This window comes from Hyla sarda, chromosome 3 (genome assembly GCF_029499605.1).
Source record: "Hyla sarda isolate aHylSar1 chromosome 3, aHylSar1.hap1, whole genome shotgun sequence".
NCBI classification, from domain to species: domain Eukaryota; kingdom Metazoa; phylum Chordata; class Amphibia; order Anura; family Hylidae; genus Hyla; species Hyla sarda.
Window position 1 is genome coordinate 403,028,960 of NC_079191.1, and position 27,239 is coordinate 403,056,198.

General features: G+C 39.6%; 1 protein-coding gene across 5 annotated transcripts in view; it reads left to right on the top strand.

Moving 5' to 3' along the window:
- SRBD1 (S1 RNA binding domain 1) overlaps positions 1 to 27,239 on the top strand; it is a 264,119-nt gene that overhangs the window by 52,265 nt on the left and 184,615 nt on the right. For all 5 annotated transcript variants that reach the window (XM_056568118.1, XM_056568119.1, XM_056568121.1 and 2 more), the window contains exons 11-12: positions 135 to 276; positions 25,848 to 25,951. In XM_056568118.1, coding sequence (XP_056424093.1) covers positions 135 to 276; positions 25,848 to 25,951 — 246 coding nt within the window. The remainder of the gene's footprint in view (positions 1 to 134; positions 277 to 25,847; positions 25,952 to 27,239) is intronic.

Sequence of the window (27,239 nt, forward strand, 5' to 3'; positions counted from 1 at the left end):
TATCTGGACATGAACATATTGCTGGCAGGACACAGAGTCCATGACGCGTCTGTGCTGTTTACTGTTGTGGTCTGTGACAATACGTTTATTACAATCTATTGTGTCAACCTGCTATTGTTTTATTGTACTTCTAGCTGCCAACAAAATTACGTCACCCTCCAGTCCGCTCTGGCCAAATCAACAGGAAAGGAGAAGGAAGGAACCGTGAAAGACGTCGACAAATTCCATTTATATCACAACTTTACCTGCAATATAAATAGAATCCAGCATCATCAGGTAAAGCCGGCATCAGCATGTGTACATTGTCTCAGAATTAACCCCTTCCTGCAAAAAGACTTAGGTGTATGTAGAGTTTTTAAGGCATTTGCTGCAATACAGACAGGTATGTTATTTGGATGGCGTGGATTTACGAACTGTCACCGCGCCATCTGCATTGGGAGCTGCCTGTAATATAGAGGTGTAGATCGAAGCCTTTTAATCCCCTGGTTGCTTTGATCAATAGCAACTGTGGTATCTAGGTGGTTAAACAGAGGGGTTCTAATGCCCGGCTCTTGGCACTGCCGCAATATGGTCTCGGGGTGCCTCTGAGTTGCCATGACAGCCAAGCCACATCTGCCATGTATGTGAGTCTACTAGGTTCTGCGGGAGGTACGGTCTACTAGACTGTGTGCCACTAGAATACTGATAGGGACAATAATACACTGAACTACGTTGGGGTTCTTTATTATGTAAGTGAGCAATGGTTTACATTTTCATTTTAAAAAAATGATATAATATATCTATAGCTTGAAAACGGTGATGAGAGGTCACAGAAACGTTGCTCTCATCTGTTACACTGGATATATGGAATAAACTTCCACTTTTTTTAACACCATCTTTTTGTGTGCTGCTGTGTTCTGGATTTTTTATATACAGTACAGACCAAAAGTTTGGACGCACCTTCTCATTCAGAGTTTTCTTTATTTTTATGACTATGAAAATTGTAGATTCACACTGAAGGCATCAAAACTATGAATGAACACATGTGGAATTATATACATAACAAAAAAGTGTGAAACAACTGAAAATATGTCCTATTCTAGGTTCTAGCCACCTTTTGCTTTGATTTCTGCTTTGCACACTCTTGGCATTCTCTTGTTGAGCTTCAAGAGGTAGTCACCTGAAATGGTCTTCCAACAGTCTTGAAGGAGTTCCCAGAGATGCTTAGCACTTGTTGGCCCTTTTGCCTTCATTGGGTTCAGGTCCGGTGACTGTGGAGGCCAGGTCATCTGGCGCAGCACCTCATCACTCTCCTTCTTGGTCAAATAGCCCTTACACAGCCTGGAGGTGTTTGGGGTCATTGTCCTGTTGAAAAATAAATGATGGTCCAACTAAACGCAAACCGGATGGAATAGCAGCCGCTGCAAGATACTGTGGTAGCCATGCTGCTTCAGTATGCCTTCAATTTTGAATAAATCCCCAACAGTGTCACCAGCAAAGCCCCCCCACACCATCACACCTCCTCCTCCATGCTTCACGGTGGAAACCAGGCATGTAGAGTCCAAAGCACAGATTTCCACTGGTCTATTGTCCATTCCTTGTGTTCTTTAGCCCAAACAAGTCTCTTCTGCTTGTTGCCTGTCCTTAGCAATGGTTTCCTAGCAGATATTCTACCATGAAGTCCTGATTCACACAGTCACCTCTTACCAGTTGTTCTGGAGATGTTTCTGCTGCTAGAACTCTGTGGCATTGACCTGCTCTCTAATCTGAGCTGCTGTTAACCTGCGATTTCTGAGGCTGGTGACTCGGATGAACTTATCCGCCGCAGCAGAGGTGACTCTTGGTCTTCCTTTCCTGGGGCGCTCCGCATGTCAGCCAGTTTCTTTGTAGCTCTTGATGGTTTTTGTGACTGCACTTGGGGACACTTTCCACCTACAATATGACATATTTTCACACTTTTTTGTTATGTCTATAATTCCACATGTGTTAATTCATAGTTTTTGATGCCTTCAATGTGAATCTACAATTTTCATAGTCATGAAAATAAAGAAAACTCTGAATGAGAAGGTGTGTGCAAACTTTTGGTCTGTACTGTGTGTATAGGTATGTATGTGTGTGTGTGTATATATATATATGTATGTATATATATATATATATATATATATATTATTTTAATGCATTTTTGTTTATGAAAATGGAAACCATTGTTCACTTACATAATAAAGAACCCCAATGTAGTTCAGTGTATTCTATATATGTATGTGTGTGTGCAAAAAACACAATACACTATTTTTATTTGGGAAATAAAAAATGGCAATATTGGGGGGAAAAAATGAAAAGCTTGCACATAATACGGTATATAACCTTCAACCTAACCTCACAAAATTATTCACAATATAACCTTTATTGCAACATTAATGGCAGACATATACAAGAGAGACCCCCCCCCCCATGTAAAATAATCCTGCCATGAAACCCACAACCCTAAAATAGAGATGGGAACCACCCACAAAGTCCCTACTTGATTGACAGTCAACTGGAAGGCGGGTCTTGTTTCTAATCTCGCACCTGTGCATAGTTTGTATGCACAGTGCAGTAATGGGTTTTGGAAACAGGGCTCAGCTTCCAGGTGACTCACAAGTCAGGGAGCAGGGGAGCACTTCAGGGACTTGGGTCGGGGGGTAGGGGAAGGGGGCCTGCCAACCTCTGGACGAAGTGGCGGCCAACACGCCCCTCCATGTATCCCATATTGTAAATATGTAAATTACTTCTATTAACCCCTTCCCGCAGAATGTCATATATAAACGCCGGGTTGTGCAGTGTGTTCGCGCATCCCGGCGTTTATAAATGACATTCAGTTAACCCGGCGATGCGCAGCATCGCACGGGTTAACTGGCAGAAGTCCCGCTGTTTCCAGCAGGGGACAACTTCTGCTTCACCCCCAGGACCATCAATTGATGGTCCTGGTCAGCGATCACTGTGATTGGTCCCTGTGGACCAATCACAGTGATCTGGGGTGAAAGTTCAGATCCCCCGCCCTGGAAGTCGGGCAGAACGGGGGACGAAGGCTGCAGGGGCTCGCGGGGACCTGCGGCACACGGGGGGAACACGTGGGGACCGGCGGACTTACCTGGAGCAGCGGCGGGACCGAGGAGCAGCTGCAGGACCGAGGAGCAGCGACGGGACCGGCAGGTAAGTATGTAGTCCTCAGAGGCAGCAGTGAAGATCTTCACTGCTGCTTCTAGGAGTCTGAAAACTACAACTCCCAGCATGCCTAGACAGCCTTTGGCTGTCTGGGCATGCTGGGAGTTGTAGTTTTGCAACATCTGGAGGGCCCCAGTTTGGAGACCATTGTATAATGGTCTCCAATCTGTGCTCTTCCAGCTGTTGCAAAACTACAACTCCCAGCATGCACTGACTGTCCAGGCATGCTGGGAGTTTTAGTTAAGCAACATCTGGCCCTTCAGATGTTGCCGAACTACAACTCCCAGCATGCCCTTCAGCTGTCTGGGCATGCTGGGAGTTGTAGTTTTGCAACAGCTGGAGACACACTGGTTGGGAAACATTGTTTCTAACTCAGTGTTTCCTAACCTGTGTGCCTCCAGCTGTTGCAAAACTATAACTCCCAGCATGCACTAAAAGACCATGCATGCTGGGAGTTGTAGTTTTGCAACATCTGGAGGGCCCCAGTTTGGAGACCATTGTATAATGGTCTCCAATCTGTGCTCTTCCAGCTGTTGAAAAACTACAACTCCCAGTATGCACTTACTGTCCAGGCATGCTGGGAGTTTTAGTTCAGCAACATCTGGCCCTTCAGATGTTGCCGAACTACAACTCCCAGCATGCCCTTCAGCTGTCTGGGCATGCTGGGAGTTGTAGTTTTGCAACAACTGGAGACACACTGGTTGGGAAACATTGTCTGTTTCTAACTCAGTGTTTCCTAACCTGTGTGCCTCCAGCTGTTGCAAAACTATGACTCCCAGCATGCACTAACAGACCATGCATGCTGGGAGTTGTGGTTTTGCAACAGCTGATGCAAGCCCCCCCCCCCCCCCCGCCCCGCAACCCCCGTGAATGTACAGGGTACATTCACATGGGCGAGGGTTTTACAATGGGTTTCTCGCATCTTGAGATGCAGCTAATTTTGCGCTGGGAAACTCGCTGTAATCCCCCGCCCATGTGACTGTACCCTAAAAACACTACACTACACGAACACAAAATAAAATAAAAAGTTAAAAACACTACATATACACATACCCTTACACAGCCCCCCTCCCCCAATAAGAACGTCCGGTACACCACTGTTTCCAAAGCAGAGCCTCCAGCTGTTGAAAAACAACAACTCCCAGTATTGCCGGACAGCCGTTGACTGTCCAGGCATGCTGGGAGTTTTGCAACAGCTGGAGGCACCCTGTTTGGGAATCACTGGCGTAGAATACCCCTATGTCCACCCCTATGCAAATCTCTAATTTAGGCCTCAAATGCACATGGCGCTCTCACTTTGGAGCCCTGTCGTATTTCAGGGCAACAGTTTAGGGTCACATATGGGGTATCGCTGTACTCGGGAGAAATTGCGTTACAAGGTTTGGGGGGCTTTTTCTTCTTTAACCCTTCATGAAAAGGAAATGTTGGGGTCTACACCAGAATGTTAGTGTAAAATTTTTTTAGTTTTTACACTAACATGCTGATGTTGCCCTATACTTTACATTTTCACAAGAGGTAAAAGGGAAAAAAAGCCCCCCAAAATTTGTAACGCAATTTCTCCCGACTACAGAGATACCCCATATGTGAGCGCAAAGTGCTCTGGGGGCGCACAACAAGGCCCAGAAGGGAGAGCGCACCATGTACATTTGAGGTGATTTGCACAGGGGTGGCTGATTGTTACAGCGGTTTTGACAAACGCAAAAAAAAAAAAAACCCACATGTGACCCCATTTCGGAAACGACACCCCTCACGGAATGTAATGAGGGGTGCAGTGAGAATTTACCCCCCACAGGTGTCTGACGGATCTTTGGAACAGTGGTCCATGAAAATGAAAACTTGTACAGCCCACTGTTCCAAAGATCTGTCAGACACCAGTGGGGGGCAAATGCTCACTGTACCCCTTGTTACGTTCCTCAAGGGGTCTGGTTTCCAAAATGGTATGCCATGTGTGTTTTTTTTTTTGCTGTTCTGACACCTTAGGGGCTTCCTAAATGCGACATGCTCCCCGAGCAAAATTTGCTCTCAAAAAGCCAAATATGACTCCTTCTCTTCTGAGCATTGTAGTTCGCCCATAGTGCACTTCAGGTCAACTTATGGGGTACCTCCATACTCAGAAGAGATGGGGTTACAAATTTTGGGGGGTATTTTCTGTTATTAACCCTTGCAAAAAGGTGAAATTAGGGGGGAAACACACATTTTAGTGGAAATTTTTTTTTTTTTTTTTACATATGCAAAAGTCGTGAAACACCTGTGGGGTAATAAGGCTCACTTTATTCCTTATTACATTCCTCAATGGGTCTAGTTTCCAAAATGGTATGCCATGTGGGTATTTTTTGCTGTTCTGGCACCATAGGGGCTTCCTAAATGCGACTTGCCCCCCGAGCAAAATTTGCTCTCAAAAAGCCAAATATGACTCCTTCTCTTCTGAGCATTGTAGTTCGCCCATAGTGCACTTCAGGTCAACTCATGGGGTACCTCCATACTCAGAAGAGAAGGGGTTACAAATATTGGGGGGTATTTCCTGCTATTAACCCTTGGAAAAATGTGAAATTTGGGGGGAAACACACATTTTAGTGAAAAAAAATAATTTTTTTTTACATATACAAAAGTCGTGAAACACCTGTGGGGTATTAAGGCTCACTTTATTCCTTGTTATATTCCTCAAGGGGTCTAGTTTCCAAAATGGTATGCCATGTGAGGGTTTTTTGCTGTTCTGGCACCATAGGGGCTTCCTAAATGCAACATGCCCCCCAAAAACCATTTCAGAAAAACGTACTCTCCAAAATCCCCTTATCGCTCTTTCCCTTCTGAGCCCTCTACTGCGCCCGCCGAACACTTAACATAGACATATGAGGTATGTGCTTACTCGAGAGAAATTGGGCTACAAATATAAGTATAAATTTTCTCCTTTTACCCCTTGTAAAAATTTAAAAATTGGGTCTACAAGAACATGCGAGTGTAAAAAATGAAGATTGTGAATTTTCTCCTTCACTTTGCTTCTATTCCTGTGAAACACCTAAAGGGTTAAAATGATGACTGAATGTCATTTTGAATACTTTGGGGGGTGCAGTTTTTATAATGGGGTCTTTTGTGGGGTATTTCTAATAAGAAGACCCTTCAAATCCACTTCAAACCTGAACTAGTCCCTGAAAAATAGTGAGTTTGAAAATTTTGTGAAAAATTGGAAAATTGCTGCTGAACTTTGAAGCCCTCTGGTGTCTTCCAAAAGTAAAAACTCGTCACTTTTATGATGCAAACATAAAGTAGACATATTGTATATGTGAATAAAAATTTTTTTTATTTGTAATATACATTTTCCTTACAAGCAGAGAGCTTCAAAGTTAGAAAAATGCAAAATTTTCAAATTTTTCATCAAATTTTAGGATTTTTCACAAGGAAAGGATGCAAGTTACCAAAAAATGTTACCACTACGTTAAAGTAGAATATGTCACGAAAAAACAATCTCGGAATCAGAATGATAACTAAAAGCATTCCAGAGTTATTAATGTTTAAAGTGACAGTGGTCAGATGTGCAAAAAACGCTCTGGTCCTTAAGGCCAAAATGGGCTTGGTCCTGAAGGGGTTAAAAAATCCCAATCCTTCCAGTACTTATCAGCTACTGTATAATACACAGTAAGTTCTTTTCTTTTTGAAGTTCCTTTCTGTCTGACCACAGTGCTCTCTACTGACACCTCTGTCCATTTTAGGAACTGAGAGCAAATCCCCATAGCAAACCTCTCTTGCTCTGGACAGTTCCTGACATGGAAAGAGGTGTCAGCAGAGAGCACTGTGGTCAGACTAGAAAGGAAATTCAAAAAGAAAAGAACTTCCTATGTATTATACAGCAGCTGATAAGTACTGGAAGGATTGTGATTTTTTAATTTACAAATTTGTTTAACTTTCCGGCACCAGTTGACTTAAAAGAAAATGTTTTCCAGTGGAGAACCCTTTAAATGGGTTATCCTGGGAAAAAACTTTTTATTATATATCAACTGGCTCCAGAAAGTTAAACAGATTTGTAAATTACTTCTATTAAAAAAATCTTAATCCTTTCAGTACTTATGAGCTTCTGAAGTTAAGGTTGTTCTTTTCTAAGTGCTCTCTGATGACATGTGCCCAGTTTAGTAGAGGTTTACTATGGGGATTTGCTTCTAAACTGGGTGTTTACCGAGACACGTGTCATCAGAAAGCACTTAGACAGAATAGAACAACCTGAACTTCAGAAGCTCATAAGTACTGAAAGGATTAAGATCTTTTAATAGAAGTAATTTACAAATCTGTTTAACTTTCTGGAGCCAGTTGATATATATATATATATAGATATATATATATAAGTTTTTTCCTGCATAACCCCTTTAAGCTTTCTGTGAGCTGCTTGTTACATACAGAAGGTGTCCGGGAAGGGGGGGGGGGGGGGGGGGTAGCACATTAGTGGGATAGCTACCTATAGAGATGAGCGAACTCACAGTAAATTCGATTTGTCACGAACTTCTCGGCTCGGCAGTTGATGACTTATCCTGCATAAATTAGTTCAGCTTTCAAGTGCTCCGGTGGGCTGGAAAAGGTGGATACATTCCTAGGAAAGAATCTCCTAGGACTGTATCCACCTTTTCCAGCCCACCGGAGAACCTGAAAGCTGAACTAATTTATGCAGGAAAAGTCATCAACTGCCGAGCCGAGAAGTTCGTGACGAATCGAATTTACTGTAAGTTCGCTCATCTCTAGCTACCTACATCATTCCAACGCTACTCACTTATGGCGTGGGTAATTTGAATGTTCAAAGTTATATCATATATATATATATATATATATATATATATATATATATATATATACACATACACGAGTGTTTCTAAACCAGCGTGCATCCAGCTGTTGCAAAACTACAACTCCCATCATGCCCGGACAGCCGAAGGCTGTCCGGGCATGATGGGAGTTGTAGTTTTGCAACAGCTGGAGGCACACTGGTTGGGAAACACTGGTGTATATACTGTCTAGTGTACAATAGTGATTCCTGTTCACACTGTGCATGACACTACGGCTCTAGTGACAGGTAATGAGCAGCCACATGCCGTGCAATAAGGGATCACTGTGATACTTGATATTTTAGGTTATCTTGTTCTCCAGCTTTGCCCTTTTCAGACTTGTACGTGAATCAATACCCCAACCTTTACAATGTACCAGCGCAGACTAAGAGCACAATCTGCCCTAATGCCTGTCTCTGGGGGCAATGGCTAGACACATTGAAAACTTTGTATCTGTAATTCTACTGGAGATCAAGGCACTTATATGAAGTCATTGATTTCTAGCCCCGAGGAGACCTCTGTATTGGAACACAGGACCTGTCACCTTTATTACCATGACATGAAAATACATAGCCATCACTCTGGGGTATGTCTGTAAAAAACACAAATTCAATATCAAAAAGGAAAAATAAATTGCATAGATATAGCAGATAGTAGAAGAGAAATTCTTCTATACACCCCATAAACCTCTATAAAATGCTAGTGTCTGCTATTTGGAGTGGAGCTTGAAGCACGTTATATCAATTTAAAGGGATACTCCGGTGGAAAACTTTATTTTTTATTTTTATTTTTTTAAATCAACTGGTGCCAGAAAGTTACACAGATTTGTAAATTACTTCTATTAAAAAAATCTTAATCCTTCCATTACTTATTAGCTGCTGAATACTACAGAGGAATTTCTTTTCTTTTTGGAACACTGATGACATCACGAGCACAGTGCTCTCTGCTGACATCTCTGTCCATTTTAGGAACTGTCCAGAGTAGGGATCGACCGATATCGTTTTTTTTAGGGCCGATACCGATAATTGGTGGAGGTTAGGGCCGATAGCCGATAACTTATACCGATATTCCGGTATAAGTTATCGGCTATTTATCCCCCCGCGACACCGCTGCAGATCATTGATTTAAAGCGGGCGCTTTAAATCAATGCACTGCAGTGGCTTTTGCGGTGCCATAGACCGCCGCCACCGCCGCCACCCGCTTCTCTCCTCCTGCCTGTCCGGGGGTCCTGAGACCTATCACCGACACCACTCCCCCCGCCGCACCGCGACCACCGCTGCACCGCACCCGCGACCGCCCCCCCCCGACCCGCCCCACCACGACCAACCCCCCCGCACCGCACCAGCCTAATTGCCTCCCCCATCCCCGGTTTTATAATTACCTGTTCCCAGGGTCCACTCCACATCTGGCTCCGGTGGCGTCCTCCTGAACTGTCACTGTGCGCACTGACTGTGACGTCACGTCGCGCACATCACGTCACTCGTCATTGCGCACAGCGTAACGCAGGACGCAGCAGGAGCAAGAAGTAGCGTGGGCTCCGGGAACAGGTAATTATAAAACCGGGCATGGGGGAGGCAATGGGGCTGGGGCGGTGGGGGGGGGGGGGCGTTCGCGGTGCGGCAGGTCGGGGGGGGCTTTTGGGGTCGGTGCGGGGGGCGGGGCGTTATCGGCTTATCGGCAAGGTAATTGCCGATACCGATAATGCCCAAAATCGTGATTATCGGCCGATAATAGCGGCCATACTGATAATCGGTCGATCCCTAGTCCAGAGCAGCATATGTTTGCTATGGGGATTTTCTCCTACTCTGGACAGTTCTTAAAATGGACAGAGATGTCAGCAGAGAGCACTGTGCTCGTGATGTAAGCAGAGAGCTCTGTGTTCCAAAAAGAAAAGAATTTCCTCTGTAGTATTCAGCAGGTCATAAATACTGGAAGGATTAAGATTTTTTAATAGAAGTGATTTACAAATCTGTTTACCTTTCTGGCACCAGTTTATTTAAAAAAAAAAAAAAAAAGTTTTCCACCGGAGTACCCCTTTAAATGTAGATTTAAAGGGGTGCTTCCCTCCTAGATACGGTATCTTTGGATAGGGGGTAAGATGCCTATTCGCTGGGGGGGTCCGGCTGCTGGGTCCCCCCCCATGATCTCTGGCCCAGCACCCCAGTAACCCGCATGCGTGGAGCTGACTCTGTGCTGGATTATGAGTGACCCCCAGCCTGCTCCATATATCCCCCATAGACAATAATGGAGGGGGTGTGATGAATGTTCAGAATGCCATGCTGCCGGACTAGAGATCGTGGGGGGTCCCAGCAGCCGGACCCCCCGCGATCAGACATCTTGTCCTCTATCATTTGGATAGTGGATAAGATGTCTAGGGACGGAGTACCCCTTTAATCTATATGGAAAAAGTCAGTACATGACATTACTTCTCTGTTTCTGATCATGCGTTACGACTTTTGTATCAGTCCACACGTGTATTAAAGACTGTTAGGAAATTTGGTAATTCCCGTTATTGGGCCTGGATTTATATGGGATGTAATGCAGGCTTGGTAGTTGGGCCTTTCATTCACTTCCTGGGCCACTTCACATTTTTTGGTTGGCTCCAAGTCAGCACAGGTACTGAGGTTGGTTTATACTTGGCTTGTAACAAAGTCTGCCCTGAAAAGCTGTGAGAAATCTCTGATGAGACTCCTGAAGTAGTCAGCCTCGAAAAGGGGACATTTACCTAGTGTGGTTGACACATTTCTGGTGACTGATTTGTTGAATGGCTGGTAGTAAGCCACTTGTACAGAGAGGGAAGATTTTGAGTAGTTTGCGCTGGACAAACAGGATTTAGTCAGTTTTTTATTTTAATTGTTTTGTGTGCCTAAAGTTTAAAGGAGTAATGGAAATGGAAAGGAAATTAAAATCATCTGCTTCTAAATAGTTAAAAAGATTTGTAAATTACTTCTATTTTGAAATCTTAATCCTTCCAGTACTTATCAGCTGCTGTATGCTCCAGAAGTTTTTTTCTTTTTGAATTTCTTTGCTGTCTGACCACAGTGCTCTCTGCTGACACCTCTGTCCATGTCAGGAACTGTCTAGAGCATGAGAATTTCCTATGGGAATTTGCTCCTACTCTGGACAGTTCCTGACATGGACAAAGGTGTCAGCAGAGAGCACTGTGGTCAGACAGAAAGGAAAAGAAATTTAAAAAGAGAAGAACTTCATGTGGAGCATACAGCAGCTGATAAGTACTGGAAGGATAATTTTTTTTTTTTTAATAGAAGTAACTTACAAATCTTTTTAACTTTCTGGCAGTTGATTTAAAAAATAAAATAAAAATTCCACCAGAGTACCCCTTTAAGGGTGTTCACATTCACACCTACCTTATCAGCTGTAGATTTTGCTACCCATTGACTTTAATGGGCCAGCAGCAAATCTGCAATGGTGGAGGATTTGCAGATTTGCTCTCAACTTATTGAAGTTAATCGGTAGCAACAAAATCCACTGCGTATTTTCCGCACTCAAAATGATGTCCGTGTGAATGGACCCAAAGGCTATGTATATATTTATATTCATGTGTTTGTATAGGTATTTTTTTTTCTTAAATAGTTTTTTTTAATTAAGTTTCAAAATATAAAAAAGAAAACAGATAAATAGTACATATGACCTGATACATCCGATGCAAGCAAGTGAAAAGCATCAGTATCTATCTATCTGGACATCGTGGACATATCTGTCTATCTATCTCATCTATCTATCTATCTATCTATCTATCTATCTCATATCTATCTATCTCTTATCTATCTATCCATCTCATATCTATCTATCTATCTATCTATCTATCTATCTCTTATCTATCTATCTATCCATCTATCTATCCATCTCATATCTATCCATCTCATATCTATCCATCTCATATCTATCTATCTCATATCTATCTATCTATCTCTTATCTATCTATCTATCTATCTATCCATCTCATATCTATCTATCTATCTATCTATCCATCTATCTATCTATCTCCTATCTATCTATCCATCTCATATCTATCCATCTCATATCTATCTATCTCATATCTATCTATCTATCTATCTCTTATCTATCTATCCATCTATCTATCTATCTATCTATCCATCTCATATCGATCTATCTATCTCATATCTATCTATCTCATATCTATCTAATACAGTGTTTCCCAACCAGGGTGCCTCCAGCTGTTTCAAAACTACAACTCCCAGCATGCCCGGACAGCCAATGGCCTGGTTGGGAAACCCTGTATTAGATAGATCTGAGATAGATACATAGATATATGTATTAATTTATATGTGTGTATATAGAAAAAGAGGAGGGATACATTTTTTTCGGCTTATTTATTTTGGGCTGATGAGCATTGACCATAACCCCTCAGACTGTATATACCAGGATGTCCAGACATAACAAGGAGTTAACTTGCCGCTGCCCCTGTAACATGACAGATGAGACCTCTGGGACATAGCGCTGTCTCTTCTAGACATGGAAATGGACTCTGAATTCCTTGTGCTTTCTATCTGACCCTGGTTGCCGGCTCTGTCCTCACTTCTCTCCGCGCTGGCATAGTCAAGTGTTTCGGGTGTCAGGACCCATCATCTTTCAAGTAGGTGCCAAGTTTCTTGGCTTAAAGCATTAGGTTTGGTTGCAGTGGCAAACATTTTAGCCGGAGCCCTTGCACAATAGAGAGCTTTCTAATGACACTCCAGAATGCAGTATTTTCTCTCCCGACCTCACTATATTACATTTCACCTTTTTTCTGGGAATGCTGCCAACCGAAATACATTTAATGTGCAGGTGTTAATAGTATTGACTCATTAGTTTGTGGTATTAGCTTATAGTGCGGGGTTGTTTTTCTCTAGACTGCTCACCTCAGACATGACCTCAGAATTATAGATTCGGATTAGATTTAATTTTAAGGAGCAACATGATTCAGATCCTTAAGTTATGCAGCAAATAAATCCTTATTCTACAAAGAAGTGTTTAATTAATATCCTATATATGTTTATCTATATCTATCTATTTATCTATCATCTATCTATCTACAGAAGATACGTAGACGCAGCAGCACTCCGGAGTAGTGAAAAATAGTGACTTTATTTATTACCAAAAATGTACAGTGACGTTTCAACCACCCCTCGTGGCCATCTCAGGCTTGATGATGGCCACGAGAGGTGGTGGAAATGTCGCTGTACATTTTTGGTGATATTAAAGTCACTATTTTTCACTACTCTGGAGTGCTGCTGCGTCTACGTATCTTCTGTATCTAAGTGGGGCCCGAGGACCAGGGCCCAACCCCAGCCTGCACCCTCCTACTGTGATGATTTGAGTGCTGCTCCATCTGCTGTTATCTATCTATCTATCTCATATCTATCTATCTAGCTATCTCATATCTATCTATCTATCTCATATCTATCTATCTCATATCTATCTATCTATCTCATATCTATCTATCTCATATCTATCTATCTATTCATCTCCTATCTGTCTATCATCTATCTATCTCATATCTATCTATCTATCCATCTCCTATCTATCTATCTATCTCTCATATCGATCTATCTATCTATCTCATATCTATCTATCTATCTCTCATATCGATCTATCTATCAATCTCATATCTATCTATCTCTCTCTCATATCGATCTATCTATCTATCTCATATCTATCTATCTCATATCTATCTATCTCATATCTATCTATCTATCTCATATCTATCTATCTATCTATCTCTCATATCGATCTATCTATCAATCTCATATCTATCTATCTCTCTCTCATATCGATCTATCTATCTATCTCATATCTATCTATCTCATATCTATCTATCTATCTATCTCATATCTATCTATCTCATATCTATCTATCTATCTATCTCATATCTCTCTATCTCATATCTATCTATCTATCATTACTATCTATCTATCTATCTCATATCTATCTCATATCTATCTATCTATCATTACTATCTATCTATCTATCTATCTATCTATAACAGGGTTTCCCAACCAGGGTGTCCAGGCATGCTAGGAGTTGTAGTTTTGCAGCAGCTGGAGGCACCATGGTTGGGAAACCCTGATCTAATATCTATCTATTCCATATTTATCTTTCTATTTATATATGTATTTCTTAGTCTGTTTTTTTTTTCTATCAGTAATTTTTATGGTCTGCAGCGTTTCTCAACTTATTTTTTATTATAATAGTAATTATCATTTTTATTATTTTTCTGTTCATAAAAAAGACCATAGCCTTCACAAGGTTATGTTGCTTATTTATTTATTTTTTGTAATATTTTTTTTTCTTATGGAATATCCTCACAAAGGAAAAAAAAAAAAAATACAAGAAAAAAACTGCCAAAAACAGAACACAAATGAAAACATCAGCACTTATCAGTTATCCTTTGTTTCATTGTAAAAGTTCAATACTTTGTTTCTGGTAAAACTGGAAAGAGAGAGAGAGAAAAAAAATAGGAAATAACATAATTTTATGGGATGATTTAAAAGGTGGAAAATAATAAAATAAATACATTTAAATGTAGGATTAAAATACTCGACAGTACTGGAATTCACAGATTACATATGATGTAGCTTTTTCTTATTATGTTTGCGTATATGTCATTTAAAAAGCTATCTGAAATCATTGTAATGAAGACATTTTACAAAAATGTAAAGAAATATATTTTGTATACAAATATATATGTAAAAGACATATAGATATGAGTGTGTGTGTGTGTGTATATATATATAATATAAATATAAACGGGATGAGTATTTAACTCAGGGAGAGTTCACCACTCCTGGTGTGACGGAGCTTTCAAGGGCCACTAAGCACTCTGCAGGCATTCTGGGTAGGGGAATATGCAAATCAGCTCATTACATCATCTTTTCAGGCAATGTTCCCTGGTATCAGCTTAGCTCCAGTTACGGAATATAAAAAGCTAATCGGGATTAATGCCAAGCCAGAACTCTCTCTCTCCTGAAGGAAAGAGCACCCATGGGTGCTCTTTCCTTCAGGAGAGAGAGAGTTCTGGCTTGGCATTAATCCCGATTAGCTTTTATATTCCGTAACTGGAGCTAAGCTGATACCAGGGAACATCGCCTGAAAAGGTGATGTAATGAGCTGATTTGCATATTCCCCTATATATATATATATATATATATATATATATATATATATATATATTTATATAGATATTTATTTTTATTATTATTATTATTATTTTTTTTTTTGAGAAAGATAAACAGATAATACATTTGTAGATATGTAAAGAAATATATTTTGTATACAAATATATATGTAAAAGACATATAGATATGAGTGTGTGTGTGTGTATACATACTGTATATATATATTTATTATTGTTAATAATTTTTTTTTTTTTGAGAAAGATAAAAAGATAATACATTTGTAGATATGCACATATATAGTTCTACACATATCACATTTCTAGTCTTTTTATGACACAGTATGACTACGGTAGGTACCGCTCGCTATAAAATTTCAGCTGAGATTTTTCTTCCTAAGTTTCTTGTTCAGTGATATGTCAAGCTTAGTATGTCAGTGGCACTGTGAAGTTGAGGAATATAAATTCTTACTGTATCCCGAGGAGGTTTAAAATGTTGCATTTAACATATGTGACATGTCTGAGCTCACCAGTGATTGAATTAAACATCTTGATTGACAGAGCATGGCCGGCTGTGACAGTGCTCTGGGCCTAGGTGTACAGCCGCACAGTCACCAACAGGGGCAGCGGACGCTCAATACTTTGGTGTTTCCTGACTGTGATCACTTAGAGAAATATCTCCTCAATCATTACTGTGTAATTAAGGGGAATTTAATGGGGACTTTTCAAAGATCGATGTTAGGTGTATATAAATGTGATTATATATATATATATATATATATATATATATATATATATATATATATATAAGAAAATAGTAGGCAGCACTCCAAAATTAGGTGAAGCAAAACTTGTGGCTTATTCCATGATGTAGTTGACAACGTTTCAGCGGTCTCTCACCGTAATTTTCAAAATGACCGCTGAAACGTTGTCAACTACATCATGGAATAAGCCACAAGTTTTGCTTCACCTAATTTTGGAGTGCTGCCTACTATTTTCTTATATATATATATATATATATATATATATATATATATATATATATAAAGAAAATAGTAGGCAGCACTCCAAAATTAGGTGAAGCAAAACTTGTGGCTTATTCCATGATGTAGTTGACAACGTTTCAGCGGTCTCTCACCGTAATTTTCAAAATGACCGCTGAAACGTTGTCAACTACATCATGGAATAAGCCACAAGTTTTGCTTCACGTAATTTTGGAGTGCTGCCTACTATTTTCTTCGTATCAAGTGAACCGGGGCACCGAGGCTCCTTTGTACTTGCACTCAAACTACATTTTTGATCTGGATGTGCTGCTTCTTATTGGACATATATATGACATAGATAAATATATACAGTGATCCCAAAACTTACATTGGCCTCAACATACAATAGTTTCAACATACAATGGTCTTTTCTGGACCATTGTAAGTTGAAACCAGACTCAACATGCAATGTTACGGACAGTCCAGATCTTTGCAACGTGTCAATGGCTGGAAGAACTGACCAATCAGAATGGGCAATTTACTGGTAAAACCCCTGTATTACTGAAGTGTATGCACTGACTGGTGTCTGGTAGCGCCCCCTACAGTACAGAGGCTTTTGTTCTGTACTCGTTACCTGTACCAGGGTTATCTGCTCCTTTGGACACCAGATAAGGGCGACTCCATGTTACTTTTTTAGGACATTGCGTGTACTGTACAGGACCCCGAAGAAGCTCCTGTCCTCTACATAGACCAGTTTTTCCCAAGCAGGGAGCCCCCAGCTGTTGCAAAACTACAACTCCCAGCATGCCCGGACAGCCTTTGCTGTCCGGGCATGCTGGGAGTTTTAGTTTTGCAACAGCTGGAGGCTCCCTGCTTGGGAAACACTGACATAGACAGTGATTACAGCTCCCAGCAGATCTTTATTACTTTTATATGTAAGGACTTGTTTTATCTATATTAGTTATCTACTTATTTTTCTTTAATTCTCACTTTTTCCTATTTTTTGGATGACCTTTTGGTGCCTTTAGAACCAATTACCAGGTTTCCATAGAGTTCTGGTCTCAACATACAATGGTCGTCCTGGAACCAATTAATATTGTAACTTGAGGGACCACTGTATACCCATATTTAGGATAGATAGGAGATGGATAGAGATGTAGATTAATTTCAATCCCTGCTTATTCTGTGCTTAGGAGTCCAGTGGGCGGTCCTACTCTCAACAGACGTCCCTGTATAAGCGTGCACACAGAGATATCTGTTGTCTAGTGCAGTGTTTCCCAACCAGGGTGCCTCCAGCTGTTGCAAAACTACAACTCCCAGCATCCCCGGACAGGGATGCTGGAAGTTGTAGTTTTGCAACAGCTGGAGGAACTCTGGTTGGGAAACACCGGTCTAGTGTGTAGAGCTGACTACTGAAGCTGCCTATACACATAAGATAAAAGTTGCTAGAAATAGCTGATGAAAGTGTATGACTAAATTAAATCTTTAACTCACTACTGTTTTTTTTTAGTTCCCAATGCATTTTGGCTCTGTTCCTCCTGCTCTATAACATAATACCTGCAGATTGGACTACCTTAATAATGTTAAAGGCTCACTTAAAGTAATCTCATATCTATCTATCATCTATAAGGGGGGGGGGGGGGGGTTAGAGGAAATGTTGACCAGTTGTCCATAGCAACCAATCAGATTGCTTCTTTCATTTTTAAAGAGACCCTTAAAAACGGAAGAAGCAATATTATTGGTTTCTATGGGCAATTGTACCACTTTTCCTTTATACAGGACTTGATAAATTTCCCTGTTTGTTTGTTTGTTTATTTATATATTTATCTATCTGTTATATATATATATATATATATATATATATATATATATATATAATGTATATATATAAGTCCTTGTGGAAACTTCAGCACAGGATGGCTCAGGTGTGGTCCAATGTAACCCCCCAGCTTGAAAAAGGCTTGTAGCCGAAACGTCGCATTGTATATCATGATGCAATAAAGACCATGTAGCTTGCACTTAAAGCTGGACCTCGTGTTGGGTGCTGTTTCCAAGTGGAGAAATGTTTATTTATTTATATATATATATATATATATATATATATATATATATATATATATATATATATACACTGCTCAAAAAATAAAGGGAACACTAAGATAACACATCCTAGATCTGAATGAATGAACTAATCGTATGAAATACTTTCCTCTTTACATAGTTGAATGTGCTGACAACAAAATCACACAAAAAATTATCAGTGGAAATAAAATTAATTAACCCATGGAGGTCTGGATATGGAGTCACACTCAAAATCAAAAGTAGAAAACCCCACTACAGGCTGATCCAACTTTGATGTAATGTCCTTAACCCCTTAAGGACCAGGCACGTATGAGTACGTCCCTGCGCCCTGGGTCTTAAGGACCAGGCACGTACTCATACGTCCGTGGGAATTTCGCATCCCGCCGGGCGGGTTGCAAAACCAGACGCCTGCTGAAATCGTTCAGCAAGCGTCCGAGGCAAACGCCGAGGGGGGTCCTGAGACCCCCCCATGTCAGTGATCGCAGAAAATCTCATGTCAATTCAGACATGCGATTTTCTGCTATTCCGGGCTGATCGTGATGAAAATAGTGATGATCTGACCTGTCAGTGACAGCCCAGATCATCTTGCAGGGTAGGAGTGAGGTCGCAGTGCTGCGATCTCCTCCTATCCCCTGCCATTGGTCAGAACTGATTCCCGGGGAACATGGGGAGAATATGGAGGTCGGTACCTGCAGGAGAAGATGCCTGGGGACCCCCCGATCTTCGCTGGAGACTGCTGGATCCTGGCTCAGGTAGGGAAGCGACTGGATGGGGGGGGGGGGGGTAAATGAAAGTGAAAGTAATGTGATCTTTACTGTGGCAACCACTAGGAAGGCCAAACTGCAACTCCCAGCATGCCCAGACGGCCAAAGGCTGTCTGGGCATGCTGGGAGTCGTAGTTTTGCAACATCTGGAGGGTCACAGTTTGGGGACCACTGTTACAGTGGTACCCAAACGGTAGCCCTCCAGATGTTGCCAAACTACAACTCTCAGCATGCCTAGACTGCCCAGGCATGCTGGGAGTTGTAGTTCTGTAACATCTGTCCCTTCAGATTTAGCAATTTTCATGACATATTTGAAAATTGCTGCTCTACTTTGAAGTCCTCAAATTTTTTCAAAAAGTAAAAATATGTCCATTTTATGATGCCAACATAAATTGGATGTATTGTATTTGTGAATAAAAATAAAATTTATTTGGAATATCCATTTTCCTTACAAGTAGAGAGCTTCAAAGTTAGAAAAATGCAAAATTTTCAAAATTTTCATGAAATTTTGGGATTTTTCACCAAAAAAAGGATGCAAGTAACGACGAAAATTTACCACCAAAATAAAGTAGAATATGTCACGAAAAAACAATCTCAGAATCAGAATATTCGGTAAAAGCGTTTTAGAGGTATTAATTCTTAAAGTGACAGTGGTCAGATGTGCAAAAAACGCTCTGGTCCTACAGGGAAATTGGCCTGGTCCTTAAGGGGTTAAAACAAGTCACAATGAGGCTCAGTAGTGTATGTGGCCTCCACGTGCCCGTATGACCTCCCTACAATGCCTGGGCATGCTCCTGATGAGGTGGCGGATGGTCTCCTGAGGGATGTCCTCCCAGACCTGGACTAGAGCATCCACCAACTCCTGGACAGTCTGTGGTGCAATGTGGCGTTGGTGGATGGAACGAGACATGATGTCCCAGATGTGCTCAATCAGATTCAGGTCTGGGGAACGGGCGGGCCAGTCCATAGCATCAATGCCTTCCTCTTGCAGGAACTGCTGACACACTCCAGCCACATGAGGTCTAGTATTGTCTTGCATTAGGAGGAGCCCAGGGCCAACCGCACCAGCTCATGGTCTCACAAGGGGTCTGAGGATCTCATCTCGGTACCTAATGGCAGTCAGGCTTCCTCTTGTAAGCACATGGAGGGCTGTGCGGCCCCCCAAAGAAATGCCACCCCACACCATTACTGACCCACCGACAAACCAGTCATGCTGGAGGAAGTTGCAGGCAGCAGAACATTCTCCACAGTGTCTCCAGACTCTGTCACGTCTGTCACATGTGCTCAGTATGAACCTGCTTTCATCTGTGAAGAGCTCAGGGAGCCAGTGGAGAATTTGCTAATCTTGGTGTTCTCTGGCAAATGCCAAATGTCCTGCACGGTGTTGGGCTGTAAGCACAACCCCCACCTGTGGATGTCTGGCCCTTATACCACCCTCATGGAGTCTGTTTCTGACCGTTTGAGTGGACACATGCACATTTGTGGCCTGCTGGAGGTCATTTTGCAGTGCTCCTCCTTGCACAAAGGTGGAGGTAGCGGTCCTGCTGCTGGGTTGTTTCCCTCCTACAGCCTCCTCCATGTTTCCTGATGTACTGGCCTGTCTCCTGGTAGCGCCTCCATGCTCTGGACACTACGCTGACAGACACAGCAAACCTTCTTGCCACAGCTCGCATTGATGTGCCATCCTGGATGAGCTGCACTACCTGAGCCACTTGTGTGGGTTGTAGACTCCGTCTCAGGCTACCACTAGAGTGAAAGCACTGCCAGCATTCAAAAGTGACCAAAACATCAGCCAGGAAGCATAGGAACTGAGAAGTGGTCTGTGGTCACCACCTGCAGAACCACTCCTTTATTGGGGGTGTCTTGCTAATTGCCTATAATTTCCACCTGTTGTCTGTTCCATTTGCACAACAGCATGTGAAATTGATTGTCAATCAGTGTTGCTTCCTGAGTGGACAGTGTGATTTCACAGAAGTGTCATTGACTTGGAGTTACATTGTGTTGTTTAAGTGTTCCCTTTATTTTTTTGAGCAGTGTATCTATCTATCTATCTATCTATCTATCTCCTATCTATCTATCTCATATCTATCTATCTATCCCATATCTATCTATCTCATATCTATCTATCCCATATCTATCTATCTATCTATCTCATATCTATCTATCCCACATCTATCTATCTATCTCATATCTATCTATCTATCTATCTATCTCATATCTATCTATCTCATATCTATCTATCTCATATCTATCTATCTCATATCTATCTATCTCATATCTATCTATCTCATATCTATCTATCTCATATCTATCTATCTATCTCATGTCTATCTATCTATCTATCTCATGTCTATCTATCTATCTATCTCATATCTATCTATCTATCTATCTATCTCATATCTATCTATCTATCTCATATCTATCTATCTCATCTCATATCTATCTATCTCATATCTATCTATCCCATATCTATCTATCTATCTGTCTATCTCATATCTATCTATCTCATATCTATCTATCTATCTCATATCTATCTATCTATCCCATATCTATCTATCTCATATCTATCTATCCCATATCTATCTATCTATCTATCTCATATCTATCTATCCCACATCTATCTATCTATCTCATATCTATCTATCTATCTATCTATCTATCTATCTCATATCTATCTATCTCATATCTATCTATCTATCTCATGTCTATCTATCTCATATCTATCTATCTATCTCATGTCTATCTATCTATCTATCTCATGTCTATCTATCTATCTATCTCATATCTATCTATCTATCTATCTATATATCTATCTATCTATCTCATATCTATCTATCTATCTCATATCTATCTATCTATCTCATCTCATATCTATCTATCTATCTATCTATCTATCTCATATCTATCTATCCCATATCTATCTATCTATCTGTCTATCTCATATCTATCTATCTCATATCTATCTATCTATCTCATATCTATCTATCTATCTCATATCTATCTATCTCATATCTATCTATCTATCTCATATCTATCTATCTATCTCATATCTATCTGTTTAGTCTTTTTCATGTGTTTAATGTTTAGTTCTCTGTGACTTTCTATTTTATACATTTCGTGTAGCCACAAGTAGATTTCTAAATGAAGCCCTTATAATATATTTACCTTTTAAAATTGATGATAAATCTTCTCCGTTTTCAGGGGCCCGATCATAAAGACTTATTTATTGCAGGATTACAGTAGACAAGACCCCTTTCACATGATGGAGTCTGTAGACGTTCTCCATACTTGGTCAGAGACCGGATTACCTCACATTCTTAGTTGTTAATATTTCAGGCAGTATTTATGACAGCTCCTCATTTATAGAGATTTCTATTCATTAGCGCTAATTAACATATCCAGGGGGTAAAACAGAAGTGTATCTGCTAAAAATAGAACAAACCTAGTTATGTTTTCTTCAAAATGTCCTTTCTATATACATGATAGCCTCTGTATTAGTCTCTTCACCAAAGCATGGAAAAACTTTATTTATTATTATAATTTTTTTTTATATCAACTGGCTCCAGAAAGTTAAATAGATTTGTAAATTACTTCTATAAAAAAATCTTAATCCTTTCAATAATTATCAGCTGCTGAAGTTGAGTTGTTCTTTTCTGTCTGGTAACAGTGCTCTCTGCTGACATCTCTGCTTGTCTCGGGAACTGCACAGAGTAGAATAGGTTTGCTATGGGGATTTGGTTCTGAACTGGGCGGTTCCCGAGAGCACTTAGAAAAGAACAACTCAACTTCAGTAGCTCATAAGTACTGAAAGGATTAAGATTTTTTAATAGAAATAATTTACAAATCTGTTTAACTTTCTGCAGCCAGTTGAGATATATATATATATATATATATATATATATATATATATATAATATATATAAGTTTTTTTCCTGGATAACCCCTTTAAATGGACTTTCCAATTGACCACCTCACCTCAGGATAAGCTATTAAGGGAGAACTCTGGCAAAAATATTTATTGTTTCACTATGCCTGGGTTGCCGCAACTAAAATAATAAACCATAAAGGAGTACTCCGGTGGAAAACTTTTTTTTTTTTTTTTTCAAATGTACTGGTGCCAGAAAGTTAAACAGATTTGTAAATGACTTGTATTAAAAAATCTTTATCCTTCCAGTACTTATTAGCTGTATGCTACAGAGGAAGTTCTTTTCTTTTTGAATTTCTTTTTTGTCTTGTCCACAGTGCTCTCTGCTGACACCTCTGTCCCTGTCAGGAACTGTCCAGAGTAGCAGTTCCTGATACGGGCATCAGGTGTCAGCAGAGAGCACTGTGGACAAGCCAAAAAAGAAATTCGAAAAGAAAAGAATTTCCTCTGTAGCATACAGCTGCTAAAAAGTACTGGAAGGATTAAGATTTTTTTTAATAGAATTAGAAGTAATTTACAAATCTGTTTAACTTTCTGGCACTAGTTGATAAAAAAAAAATAATAAAAAATGGTTTCCACCAGAGTGCCCCTTTAACTTCTATTCTACCGGTGCTGCTGGAAGGAAGTGATCTTTTACTTGATGAAGTCACTTCCTCCCAGCGCTCTATGGGGCAACGTAGCCGCATGGGAGGGCACAACCCACGACGAGGCGGCAGACACGCAAGCCAAGTGCATAAAATAGGGATGAGGAATGACATTTCTCCGCCTTTTATGTATTATACTCTCTTTTTTATGGTCATTCAGTGTATTTGTAATGGGGAAAATGGGATGGGAAATGGAGGAAATGAATTATGAAATTGGGGAAATGGAAATGAGGGGAATGGACATGAAATGGAGGAAAGGAAATGGTCATGAATTGTGGGGATTGGATATGAAATGAGGGGATTTCACCATTTGCTTATTACAGTGTTTTCCAACCAGGGTGCCTCCAGCTGTTGCAAAACTACAACTCCCAGCATGCCTGGACAGCCGAAGGCTGTCCAGGCATGCTGGGAGTTGTAGTTTTGCAACAGCTGGAGGCACCCTGGTTGGGAAACACTAGTTTATTATATCGCATATCGAAATCGCAATATTTGCCTCTATAATCGCAATATGACATTTTCCCCAAATTCAGCACCCCCTACGCATTATTATTGGAACAGCAGTGGAAATGTTGCCTTAGTAATGTCATTTTATGGGTAATACATGTATGGAGGGGTGACAGGTCCTTTGCAATACTAGTTTATGATTGTAAGTACTGCTAATAACTTTATTTTATGCATTTAGTTTTAGCATTGTGTTATGCTGGATATTATTGTCATGTTTAATATATTCTTTATTACTAATATTGTAATGGACAATTGTATATATTATTATAGACAATTGTATATATTATTATTATAGACAATTGTATATATTATTATTATTATTATAGACAATTGTATATATTATTATTATAGACAATTGTATATATTATTATTATTATTATAGACAATTGTATATATTATTATTATAGACAATTGTATATATTATTATTATTATAGACAATTGTATATATTATTATTATAGACAATTGTATATATTATTATTATTATTATAGACAATTGTATATATTATTATTATAGACAATTGTATATATTATTATTATTATAGACAATTGTATATATTATTATTATTATTATAGACAATTGTATATATTATTATTATTATTATAGACAATTGTATATATTATTATTATTATAGACAATTGTATATATTATAATTATTATTATAGACAATTGTATATATTATAATTATTATTATAGACAATTGTATATATTATAATTATTATTATAGACAATTGTATATATTATTATTATTATTATTATAGGCAATTGCATATATTATTATTATTATTATTATTATGGACAATTGTATATATTATTATTATTATAGACAATTGTATATATTATTATTATTATAAACAATTGCATATATTATTATTATTATTATTATTATTATTATAGACAATTGTATATATTATTATTATTATTATAGACAATTGCATATATTATTATTATTATTATTATAGACAATTGCATATTATTATTATTAATAATAATAATAATAATAAGAAGAATAATATTTTTTTTTTTATTATTTCCTCTCGCTTCTCTTTCTTCTTTTTATAATTTTTTTTAGTCAGGATTTACTTTCTTTTTATTTTAGGGCAAGCAGTTATAATAAAAGATAGGATGCAACTCTTATTAATACATTTTTTGCATGAATGATTATGTAAAATGCATTTGTCAAATCTTGGTTAAAGTTTATACGACAAAAGACTAGGTCTATGAATAGAGGCAACACTGAGAATCCAAATAGCTTGTCTTTAAGATATATCACATTTTTGTGTTGTTGAGCGAACGTACAGTAAATTCGATTCATCACGAACTTCTCGGCTCAGCAGTTGATGACTTATCCTGCATAAATTAGTTCAGCTTTCAGGTGCTCCGGTGGGCTGGAAAAGGTGGATACAGTCCTAGGAAAGAGTCTCATAGGACTGTATCCACCTTTTCCAGCCCACCGGAGCACCTGAAAGCTGAACTAATTTATGCAGGAAAAGTCTTCAACTGTGGAGCCGAGAAGTTTGTGACGAATCGAATTTACCGTAAGTTCGCTCATCTCTATTGTTGATGTTTATGTGTTGTATATGTTGTAATTTAAAAAATGATTAAAAAATATTGAAACAAATATATATTTTTTATTATGCATAATAATACTTTATTCTTTTGTTGTTATTATTAGTGTTGCTATTATGTTTATTGTCACTCGAACAAAAGAGAGCTCTCTCAAAATGTCAGAAGAAAAGTGCTTGTATGGCTAGTGACTGGATAAGTTTATCTTTTGGGTATTTGTGTGTCATCTGTCTTTGCCATTTATGTTTGTGCTCAGATTCTGGCCATTAACCGTGGGGAAAATCTGAAAGTCCTGACAGTAAAGGTCAACGTTCCTGACAGGGTGAAGGATGCTTTCTGTAGGTGGTGTGTGAATGAAAGGTCTGTATACATTCTTACAGAATGACTTTTCTTCAGCTTCTGACGCTTCTCTCCCGTGTCCCTGCCTATTACTCGCAGGTTACGTTAATGTTATTTGTTGGACTAAAAAAAGGGTTTTTGGGAGATTGACTGATCTTGCTGCACGTGTTATGTGGCAATGCTCTACTTGTTAGGATCTGAGAGAAGACAATTCCCGGCAGCGAGAAGCTGTATGAATTATTGAAGGCTCCTATTTATACAGTCATGGCCGTTAATGTTGGCACCCCTGAAGTTTTTCTAGAAAATGAAGTATTTCTCACAGAAAAGGATTGCAGTAACACATGTTTTGCTATACACATGTTTATTCCCTTTGTGTGCATTGGAACTAAACCAAAAAAGGGAGGAAAAAAAAACAAATTGGATATAATGTCACCAAACTCCAAAAATGGTCTGGACAAAATTATTGCACCCTTAACTTAAAATTTGTTTGCACACCCTTTGGAAAAAATAACTGAAATCAGTCGCTTCCTATAACCATTAATAAGCTTCTTACACCTCTCAGCCGGAATGTTGGACCACTCTTCCCTTGCAAACTGCTCCAGGTCTCTCTTATTGGAAGGCGACTTTTCCCAACAGCAATTTTAAGATCGCTCCACAGGTGTTCAATGGGATTTAGATCTGGACTCATTGCTGCCACTTCAGAACTCTCCAGCGCTTTGTTGTCATCCATTTCTGGGGGCTTTTTGATGTATGTTTAGGGTCATTGTCCTGCTGGAAGACCCAAGATCTCGGATGCAAATCCAGCTTTTTGACACTGGGCTGTACAGTGCGACCCAAAATCCGTTGGTATTCCTCAGATTTCTTGATGCCTTGTACACATTCAAGGCCCCCAGTGCCAGAGGCAGCAAAACAACCCCAAAACATCATTGACCCTCCACCATATTTCACTGTAGGTATTTTGTTCTTTTCTTTGTAGGCCTCATTCCATTTTTGGTAAACAGTAGAATGATGTGCTTTACCAAAAAGCTCTATCTTGGTCTCATCTGTCCACAAGACATTTTCCCAGAAGGATTTTGGCTTACTCAAGTTCATTTTGGCAAAATGTAGTCCTGCTTTTTTATGTCTCTGTATCAGCAGTGGGGTCCTCCTGAGTCTCCTGCCAGAGCGTTTCATTTCATTTAAATGTCGATGGATAGTTCACGCTAACACCGATGCTCCCTGAGCCTGCAGGACAGCTTGAATATCATTGGAACTTGTTTGGGGCTGCTTATCCACCCTCCGGACTATCCTGTGTTGACACCTTTTATCA